The following is a 10,930-nucleotide window of genomic DNA, read 5'->3' as shown; positions in this document are numbered from 1 at the left end:
CAAAATCCAGAGTGTGGTTATTATACCCATATAAAACAATTCTTCAAACTTGTTGGGTCCAAATCACATTCCATTCTTGGTTTTCGCCTTTCACGCGATTAAACCGTAATTATCCTTTGAAACTGACCGGTCTAAGCTACGGCTAAATTAAAGACCCGTTAGGATTCTAATAGGTTATTTTAAACCTTCGTTCCAGAATAGGAGACCAGTAAAAGCTATTTGCAATTTATTCGATTAAAAATTTATACTTGCAAAGGTAAATACTTTTAACTTATTTTCCGTTATACGGGCTTGGGTTACGGTATATAGCATACCGCTTGATCGGGCATCAAATTCTCCACCGTTGAGTGGGTAATTGAATAAATTTGATCGGCTCGTTTAAACAGTCTTGTTACTTAAAGCCTTTAGGGGGTTAATGACCATGTCCCGGATATCCTTGGCAGCATTTTACGAAATGGCCACGACCTTGACATCCGGGTGTAGGCGTACACCCGGCATTATGTCTATAATTATAAAAGTATAGCCGTTGGTTTACCGCCACAGTTTTATGCTATGTGGTGTGTCTATTGATCTTTAACCCGGACAAGATCCGGGCTACTAAACGCATAAGGAACATGTAATCCGTTCACAAGATTATAATTTAAATAATTCTCCCAAGTTATAAAAGAGTTTGTGCCTTGTGCATTCAAATAAATTTTTAAATAAACATTTTACAAAAGTGTCGATTGAATGTATTTACCAGTGTAAACTGACGTATTTTCCCAAAAAGACTAAATGCAGGTACTAAGCGCAATGGGCTGGATATTCTCCTTAGCATCATAAAGAGTCTCGCAAGCTTAAGATGCCTACGTCTGTTGAACAATACTTATATTTTATTTGATCCCCTGTGGATACTTTTCGACTATTCGTAATACATTGATATTACAAACAATGGTTGAAATATAATTATCTTTATGCTTCCGCTGTGCATTCATATATATTGTGTGGTTTGACTATATTGTTGCCAACTACGTCACGGTAATCCCCCACCGGGCCCACCGGTGAGACACGTGGAAATCGGGGCGTGACACAAAGATGCTAATAATTACTCTATGAAACTGATTTTGAATATGAAGAACGTGAATCAAACAAGAATTTGAATTGAGATTGAAGTTGAAATTGAAGCTGAAATTGAAATATAAATTGAAAATTGAAGCGATGTGGTGTGTTTAGTTGAAATATGTTGTGGGTTTTTTCAGAAAATGTGCTGAGGGGACGATTGTGAGAAGAATGTAGGGTGGAATTGAGAGATCATGGGTTGCATTTGTTATTTTTCATTGTCATAATAACCTATGTTATTTCATTTCCTATTGTTGCATTTGGCACTAAAGGAACATTCGACACTTGCGGTCGAAAGCACATCATCCGAATACTACTGGAAGGTAATTAAATTCTTTATCTTTAGGTAGTTATATTGGTATGAAAGTGGTACCATTGGCCTCATTGCCAAAAGAAATGACAGCAGAATATTCAATAAGAAATGATATTACAGCCCGTAATTAATCACAAGCACATCTGCTACGATTCGCCGATGCCTCACCATCTAGGCACCGAATCCCTGTACTACCACATCGATGGGTTCAAATCTTTAAATTAGATAATCCGATTCATTTTTTATAAGAAGCGTCAACAATATATAATTTATTTAAAGTTTAATATAAATTAAATTTTATATTTTGGAACATATAATTCGATTCAGTCAGTCTTACTTTACCATTATCTTTGTATTTGGTCTTTGTTTAAATTTTATTCACTATCATTTAGTAATTCTTATTTGTTTTTTTTTAATTTTAGTATTTAAAAACTTGGGATACGAATGAGCCAGTTTTCATCTTAGACACCTAGAGGTTTAACCATTTTAATTTAAAATGTGTTGATATAATTGTGATTCAATTGAATATATTATTATTTAAAGTCTCTTCTTGTCATTATACATGCATCCTAAGATATAGTGTTATATTTTTAACATTACATATTTCGATTTGTCTAAGTTAACCTGTGAAATAGTTATTAACTATTGTGTCCCTGTCGCATCGCGCGGGCTCCCCACTAGTATTATATAAATGATAACGATGGATACTATATTAAGTACATATAAATACTTATTTAATCTTACATTCTCCCACTTAGCCGAATAATCATTTATTATGAGTATTAGATTAGTTTGATCATAAGTTAATACTCATTTTAAATAGGCCACTTGTGCGCTCATTTCACACTTTCACCCTCTGTCATCCGACCACACGCACTCTCAAGCACTTTTCTCGATATTCAAGGCAAATCGTAAGTATTCTTCTCTTATTCTTGTACAACTTTCATCATTCATCGATTCTACACAAGATTCTTCATCAAAATCACATGAACGCTTAAACTTTTTCATTAAAAACCAACTGTTTTTGGGCCTCTTGAAGGTGTTTTCCACGCAATGGGTTGTACAAACTGTTGTGGAGCATCATCGGCCTCAAATCTAAAAGATTTTCACAGTTTTTAAACAAAATCTAAGGAAATATCACACTCTTGTACCAGATCCGACGAAATTTCACCTAGTTTCCGGCTCAGATCATATGAACATCACATATTACAACTGGCTTTTGACTCTCCTTCAACTTTTCTACAAAACAATAGTGAAATCAGACTCAAACTGGCTATTGACTCATTTCTTAGTCAAAAGCCGGCTTGAAAACTGATTTTCACTGAAAAGCGGGCCGCTTGACGGGTCCAAACATGAAACTCACCATAAACAGTTCGTCAGTTTGAGATGGGGTGGTTCCCAGCCAACTAAACGAGCTGGATTACGTTTCCGTTGTTTGACGCGTCGTTACACCGTCTCCGTTAACCCAAACTTGGAAACTGTCACAAAACTTCACTCACTGATCGCCTGTCCGGATGGCCATCCGGTCGGATGACCATCCGTCCAGATGATCTGATTATCATGACACTTGTTTGTTTTATAGGACACTATGATCACAACGTTTGAGACTTTAACAATTTGCAAACTATACCCACTGATCAAATTACCATCTGATCGATATGGCACGTTTGATCGAATGGCCATTCGACCGGATGACCATCCGATCGGATGACCATCCGCTCAGGTATTCAGTCAGACACTTTATCTCGATTTTAGCACCATTCGACACTCTGTTCCCAACCGGGTCAGCTCTTAGAGGACTTATGCTCTGTTCCCTGCACGCAGGCTGATCCAGCGCTCCCTTCGATCCAATTAAACTGTGTTTGGTTATTAGCACCCGCTGTGAGTATACTCGATCCCTTTTTGTTTTAAACACTTTTGATGCAACATGTATTCTATAAACATGACACTTGACACTTGAAACTTATTTGGAAACATACTCTATCCTCGTTAAACATGAAACTTGAAACTTGATACTTGAGACTTTTTATGCTATGTGAACGTTTAATCCTTGTGTGTAGTTCCGCCTTAACAATGATAGCGCTATAGGGGTAATGCACCTCCCCGTTAGTCTTTGGGGTATTGTTAGGATGAGACATTTAACCTCCCTTTAGTCTTTGGGAAAGGCATTTTAACGAATTGGAAACTTGGGCTATCACTTGGACGGCGTAAACTAGCATGGTGAAACTTGTTATATGTTTACATGACGGATATGAGTTTTTAAAACTATTATGCTACGTATTCAAACTTGTATGCTCGCCAACATTTTTGTTGATAGTATTTTAATACATGTTGCAGGTTGATAATAGCCGAGTAAATCAAGAATCAAGCTAGGATGATGCTTAGAAACACATCTTAGATAACTTAAGACAAATTTTAAATGTTGTTTGGATCTTACGTTGTTTTGATTGGATACTTTATGATGTGGTTGATGTTTTGAACAATTTATGAAATCTTGAATTAATTATTATTGAAACAATTTAGTGTTGTGGAATATCTTGAGCAATCTGAATGCTTAGTGTCTCGCCCCGATGTTTCTACCATCGGTTGGGGTGTGACAGTCGCTTCTAACACACACACACATATATATATATAATATATATAAACAAGTCGATAATATATATAATATATACACACATATATCATCCATTCACACATATATATACTATATATACAAGTCATACATATATAACTATATATATACACACATATCATAGATACTAATATTCATAACTATATTGACATTTATATTTATATATTATAGGAAGAAGATGATTAAAATTTGAAATATTACCGTTATATTAAGAGATGCGGTTCTAGAACCGCATCTTTTGCCTCTTAATTTTTTTTCAAAACAGCTATAATTACATAAGGACCACATATTTTGGCCCATGTTTTTTTCAAAACAAACATAAGATGCGGGTTAGAGAGGGGAACCCCATCTTTTGAAAACACCCATAGTATCTTTTGAGCATTTATGTATAGTTCCACCACGCTAGTAAGTTTGTTTTATTAGTTGAATTTAAACGTGATGTAATGCAAAATACATCTAGTTTCCATGTATAGTTTGTATAAATGTTATTATGTTTTGTGTGGTTTTGTATAGGTTTTTGCATTGTACTTAATCGATTGTGATATGCAGGGCTCCAAGAGAGATAGGAAGCTAAGATGGGCGAAAAAACGAGATAAATTGGAGAAAACAGAGCCCCGAACGAGTCGTAGTTGATTGAGCAGTGAAAGAACGAAGAATTTTGGGACAACACCTTATCGCGTCGCACGACAGGGAAAAGAAGACCCCCTCGCGTGACGTGAGGGGCTAGTTTGACCAGTTGACTTTTGGTGGTCTCGCGTGACGCGAGACTGAGAAGCAATACCCCTCGCACGACGCGAGGGGCCTTTATTAGCAGAAAAATACGAGTTGGGTATGTATCTAATGTGTTTTTAACCTAAATCAAACTCACAATCATTGTAACATTATCGAGGACGAAAAGAACCTGAACGAGGACGAATTTGGAGCTGCTAAGGACGATTTTAAGCATACAAAAGCGAATGGTTGAAGCTTTGGAGCATTCGGATCGAAGATTCTCGGGTTTCATACTCCAATTGTGGTTTGATAATAAAGTAAAAGACTTGGTTTTTATATTCTGATGTTCAATTGCATGCTTATTAACTTCACATGTTTCCTTGTTGAACGTCTTTCACTTATAGGTTCATGTTAGATCAATTACTGTGTGTTTTTGATTAATTTATGGTTTGCTAGACGTAGTATCCATAGGAGTTATAATCGTGAATTGAGTAGGTCTAGGTTTTCAACTAATCTTAATAGCCGTGAGGTTCGAGATTTTCAGTTCGTATAGGTTGTTAGATTGCTAGGGTCGGGGCCTTAGTAAGAAGATCTCCCTAGTTTCCCTATCGTCCTTACTTATTGAGTCAGAGGATTCCATAATTACCCTTGACTTTCGCGCTATGATGTAGATTGTTTTTTAGGGTACCTTATCATCAGAGTTGGAAAACCCGTGAGGGAATCCATGAAAAAACGGTAAATTAACAGCTCTTGGGGTTCTTTTAGGTTTCACCTTAAGAAGGGTTGAGGGTCCTTTAACCTTTGAGTTTAACATCCTAAGATCCCGGTTTCACAATAGTTCCAATTCCGATAGAAAACCTGCCAATCATGTGTATGATTCTAACCTAGGTAGTGTTTCTTCATTATCTGAATTAATCCAAAGTCATAGTTCGTGTCAGTGTTTGAGTTAGTCAGTATTTCTAATTAATTGCATTAGGTTATTAGAAACCCCCTCAAAATATAAAATAATTAAGTCGAGTCAGTTTAGATAACTAATTGAGTCTAGTTTATTGAAGTCTATGGGGTTCCACTCTAAAACCAATTGGTGATAGAGGGAGTAACCCAAGATCTTATTAATACAACCGGAAGGTCTTATTCTTTCGATGTGGGATAGGGCTCCTCCAATACCCTCCCGCACGTGTAACCCGGTCTATCAAGAGGTGTACACGTGGCCTTAACCGGAGCTGACATAGAGCCATGGCTCTGATACCATGAAAGTGTTCATGGTTTGTAATTCTGTGTCCTTCTATTATGATGTAAAACCCTTTAAATAGGGAGAGATACAAAGATTAGCCCTATCTCTAAATAGGAATCAGAATCCTATATTAATACAAATACATCAATACTATAAATAAATATAGACAACATAAATATAGGCAGAATTATAGGCTAAGACTCCCCCGCAGTCTGAGCGGGCGTAGGACAAACGCTCAGGCTGGAACGAAAAGACTGGAACAGCTGACGAGGAAGACCCTTTGTGAAAATGTCAGCATACTGGAGAGAAGTTGGGACATGAAGAACGCGTATGTGTCCAACTCGAACCTTTTCCCTGACAAAGTGAATATCGATCTCAATGTGTTTCGTTCTTTGATGCTGGACTGGGTTATCTGATAAGTATACTGCGGAGACATTGTCACAGTAAACAACCGAAGCACTAGGTAAAGGCAAATTTAATTCCAAAAGCAGGTTGCGTATCCAAGTGGCTTCGGCTACAGCATTTGCTACGCCTCGATATTCCGCCTCAGCACTAGATCTGGACACAGTGGGCTGGCGCTTGGAGGACCAAGAAATCAAATTATCCCCGAGAAAAACACAGTAACCACTGGTGGACCGACGGGAGTCAGGACATCCCCCCCAATCGGCATCAGAATATGCTACCAAAGAATGATTATTAGAGCGGATGAGACGAATACCATAATCGAGAGTGCCCTGTATGTACCTTAAGAGACGTTTCATGAAGGCAAAATGAGGGTCATGTGGTTCTTGCATAAAGAGACAGACCTGTTGCACGGCATAACTAATGTCCGGTCGAGTAAAAGTAAGATATTGTAATGCTCCGGCCAAACTTCGGTACAACGTTGGATCATGAAACAGAGGGCCATCAGTGGCACTCAACTTAGATGATAAATCGACTGGAGTGGTGCAAGGTTTGCACGCGTCCATGGACGCACGAGAAATAATATCCTTGGCATATTGAGATTGATCCAAGAATAAGCCACGGTCACTGCGTGTTACTTTAATACCCAGAAAATGATGTAGAGGACCTAAATCTGTCATGGCAAACTCTCGAGAGAGTTTGTTGATAATGTCCTGTAATAACTCATTTGAAGAAGCCGTTAAAATAATATCATCTACGTACAGCAATAGATACGCGGTTTGAGAACCTCGTGTGTATATGAACAATGAATTGTCGCACTTGCTGGCACTAAAACCATGAGACAGAATATAAGTGGCAAAGCGGGTATACCACGCACGTGGTGCCTGTTTCAGACCATAAAGCGACCTCTTTAACCTGCAAACAAAGTTGGGATATCGACGATCCACAAATCCCGGTGGCTGATGCATAAAAACAGTTTCATTAAGATGACCGTGTAAAAAGGCATTCTTGACATCCAACTGATGGATGGGCCAAGAACGGGAAACGGCAATGGATAAGACGGTCCGGATGGTAGCCGGCTTTACAACTGGACTAAATGTGTCCTCACAATCCACCCCAACAGTTTGTGATTTACCATTAACGACTAACCGTGCCTTATAACGTTCCAAAGAACCATCTGACTTAAATTTATGGCGAAATAACCACATGCAACGAATAACAGGTCTGTCAATAGGTCTAGGTACGAGTTCCCAAGTTTCATTCTGCTGTAAAGCACTAAACTCGGCTTGCATGGCGTTTAACCAATGAGGGTCGGTAAAGGCATGGTTGTAGGATTTGGGGATTGGTGATATGGTGGTGGAAAGGAGGGTTGTTTTGGCTTTAGACCGGGTCGTCATGGGATGTGTGTTCACAGGAGGTGCAACCGAGGGTTTGAATATGGTTTGGGCAGGTTGCGTGTGAGGTGGGGCAGGTGGGTCGGAAGTAGGCTGGGTCGGGATAGTGTGGGAGGGCTGCTGTGGCTGTTGTGAAGCTGCCCGGTTGGGCGGAAGGGGGGCGGTTTGGAGCTGCTGATTTTGGGCAGCAGTGTTAGGCTTAGGACGGCGGGTATAGTGCTGAAGTGGGGCTGTTAGGGGCTGCTGATTTTGGGCAGCAGTGTTGGGTTTAGGACGACGGGTATAGTGCTGAGGATAAGGGGATGTGGAGTGTAAAGATGGCGGCGGGATGGTGGGAATAGGTGTAGAAAAGGAGAAACCGGGAGGAATATCATCTAGAAAGTTATAGGAAGAGGTAGGGGTAGGAACGGTGTATGGAAAAGTGTGTTCGTCAAAGGTTACATGACGGGATATGGAGACCTTCCCGGTTGTGGGGTCGAAGCACCGGTACCCTCGGAAATCGGGAGGATAACCGAGAAATATGCACCGAACGGAGCGTGGGTGAAGCTTATGTGGTTGGGTGGCGGAGGTGTTTGGGTAGCACGCGCACCCGAACACACGAAGATGATCGTAGGTCGGGTGTCGTAGGTATAGTGCAAAGGTAGGTGTGAAGTAGTTTAGGCGTTTTGTGGGTAAAATGTTGTGCAAGTAAGTGGCGGTGTGGAGGGCTTCGACCCAAAAAATAGGAGGTAGGTGGGCATGGATGAGGAGGGCACGGATGATGTCGTTGAGACGACGAATCATGCGTTCGGCACGCCCGTTTTGAGATGACGTTTGAGGGCACGCAAAGCGAAACAAAAGTCCATGTTGATGGGCAAATTGTTTGAATGCGTTATTATCGAATTCGCCCCCTAGGTCACATTGGAAAGTTTTGATATTTCTGTTGAATTGGGTGGCAATAAGTTTATGAAATTTAGCAAATGTAGGAAAAGTTTCGGATTTGTATTTAAGAGGGTATACCCAAATAAAGTTTGAAAAATTGTCAACTAGCACCATATAATATTTATATCCGGTTTTACTGGTTATGGGAGATGTCCACAAGTCACAATGTATAATATCAAAAGGTGCAAATGTAAAGGAAGAAGATTCAAAGAACGGTAAACGTTTACTATTAGCAACTTGGCAAGAATGACACAAATTAGAAACTTTATTATGGGTACATGAAAAACCAAAACGTCTGCTAAGAACATCTAAAACTTGAGTCCCTGGATGTCCAAGGCGATCATGCCAAGGCAAAGTTGAAGATGCGAGAAAACATGCTTGTGGTGGTAGCGTTGGTGGAGTGATGGGATAGAGGTTGCCGGTGCTATTGTGGCGGGAAAGCAGACGCCCCGTTGTGAGATCCTTCAAGGAAAAACCAAAAGGATCAAATTCAATGGATACATGGTTATCACGGGTGAAACGGCGAACTGAAATGAGGGTTTTAATGATTTTTGGGGTATAAAGGATGTTTGGTAAAATGTATGTTCGGTTGTAAATAGGAAGGTAGCCAGTACCGGATCCCTCAATAGGTATAAGTTCGCCATTACCAACCATTAATTTAGTATTTACATTAGAATTTAAATTAGGAATCATACCTCGATTTTCCGTGGCATGTTGTTCTGCTCCAGTGTCCATCACAGCATTCGGATCCTGGTATTGTAACTGCATTGTTTGGAAGGCTGCACTGAGATCCGAAGGGCTGAGAGCATCGAAACCCGAAGGTGAATACCCGTATGAGGGTGGGGCCGGATGTGGCTGACCCGCAAAATTTGCTGACGGATGCTGTGGGGCCGGGTTGGGGCTGGGTTTCCATGTAGTCTGAGTGGGGTATGGACACGGGGGGGTGGACCACCACGCCCACTGTGGGAATTGCGGCTGCTGTCCCGTGTAGTTCATAAAATTCCAGGGTGTTGGAGGTGGTTGACCCCTGTTTCCTCTTCCTCTTCCTCCGCGTCCACGGTAGCCCTGACCGCGTCCGCGGCCTCTGCCCCTGTACGAGGAAGGCTGTTGCTGCTGTCGATTATTATCTGAAGGGTGAGCAGGGTGTTGCTGATTAGTGGTGTGGGTTGTAGGGGCGGGTGTGTAGAGGACCGAAGAGGATTGTTGTTTCCGAGCTTCCAACCTGATAACCTCATCATTAAGCATAGTACGGGCCGTGTCCCAGTCGGCCTGCTGTGAATGAATGAGTTGGGCGGTGGTGTCAAATTCGGCAGAAAGACCTCTGACCAACTGCAGTACCATTCGGCTCTCATTAACGGGTTGATCGACATCCGAGAGTTGGTTTGCTAGTTCTTTCAACTGTTGGCAATAATCATCGACTGAGGCACATGAAGCGAGTGTAAGGTTAACGAAACGAGTCTCCAGAGCCGCTGCCTTGGCTTGCTTGTTTCCCAAGAATTTTTTCTGAAGTTGAAGCCAAGTGGTTCGAGCCGAAGCGGTGGTATCAAGAACGGTGCCCAGCAAGTCATCGGATATTGTGCTATAGATCCATTGAGAGACCAAAGCATCGATTTCTTTCCATGTTTCATAATCAGGGTCAGTTTTGGTTGGTTTTTGGGTGTCATCGATATGGTCTAGGACCTTGTAAGCGATGGCATGAAAGGTGAACAGCTTGACCCATTGGGAATATGTTACTTTGGTGCCATCAAGGGTCCGAATCTTGGACTGAACATTCGTGACAGTGTATGCAGGGTGAAGAGGGGTGACTGCAGGTTTGTCGGGCTGAGAAGGGCCGTCATCTGACTTTGGCATGATGGCGGCAGTAGAGGATTAATCGAGACAACAGAAGCAAAGGGCCGGCTGCAGGGTAATCAGAACCGAAAACAGCAGGTTTGAAAACAACAGGTATAATCAGAACCGAGACAGAAGCAAATAGGGCCGGCTGCAGTAGAGGATTAATCGAGAAGTCAGAAGCAGGTTCGAAAAAAAAAAAAAAAAAATAGGGTTTCGTAAGGAGAGATAGGGATAATCAGAACCGAGGCTCTGATACCATATTGAAGTCTATGGGGTTCCACTCTAAAACCAATTGGTGATAGAGGGAGTAACCCAAGATCTTATTAATACAACCGGAAGGTCTTATTCTTTCGATGTGGGATAGGGCTCCTCCAATATAGTTAACGTAATTA

At 41.0% G+C, this 10,930-nt stretch overlaps 1 protein-coding gene across 1 annotated transcript; it reads right to left on the bottom strand.

The window, feature by feature from the left end:
• Positions 1-8,906: 8,906 nt before the first annotated feature.
• On the bottom strand, positions 8,907-10,556 carry LOC110933421. Its single transcript, XM_035989321.1, has 2 exons — positions 9,401-10,556; positions 8,907-9,167 (listed from the first exon to the last, which is right to left on the bottom strand). Exons 1-2 carry the CDS (start codon positions 10,554-10,556, stop codon positions 9,130-9,132), a joined length of 1,194 nt encoding a protein of 397 aa, XP_035845214.1. The 3' UTR covers positions 8,907-9,129.
• Between the last annotated feature and the right edge of the window lie 374 nt (positions 10,557-10,930).

This window comes from Helianthus annuus, chromosome 4 (assembly GCF_002127325.2).
Source record: "Helianthus annuus cultivar XRQ/B chromosome 4, HanXRQr2.0-SUNRISE, whole genome shotgun sequence".
NCBI lineage: Eukaryota > Viridiplantae > Streptophyta > Magnoliopsida > Asterales > Asteraceae > Helianthus > Helianthus annuus.
Note: the sequence above shows the minus strand (reverse complement) of the source record. Positions and strands in the feature narration are given on the sequence as shown.

Excerpts from the sequence above, each read along its gene's own strand:
- LOC110933421 (XM_035989321.1), bottom strand. The coding sequence starts at position 10,556 with ATGCCAAAGTCAGATGACGGCCCTTCTCAGCCCGACAAACCTGCAGTC. Across the intron at positions 9,168-9,400 it reads ACATGCCACGGAAAATCGAG|GATCTCACAACGGGGCGTCT; the intron begins GTATGATTCCTA and ends TTTTCCTTGAAG.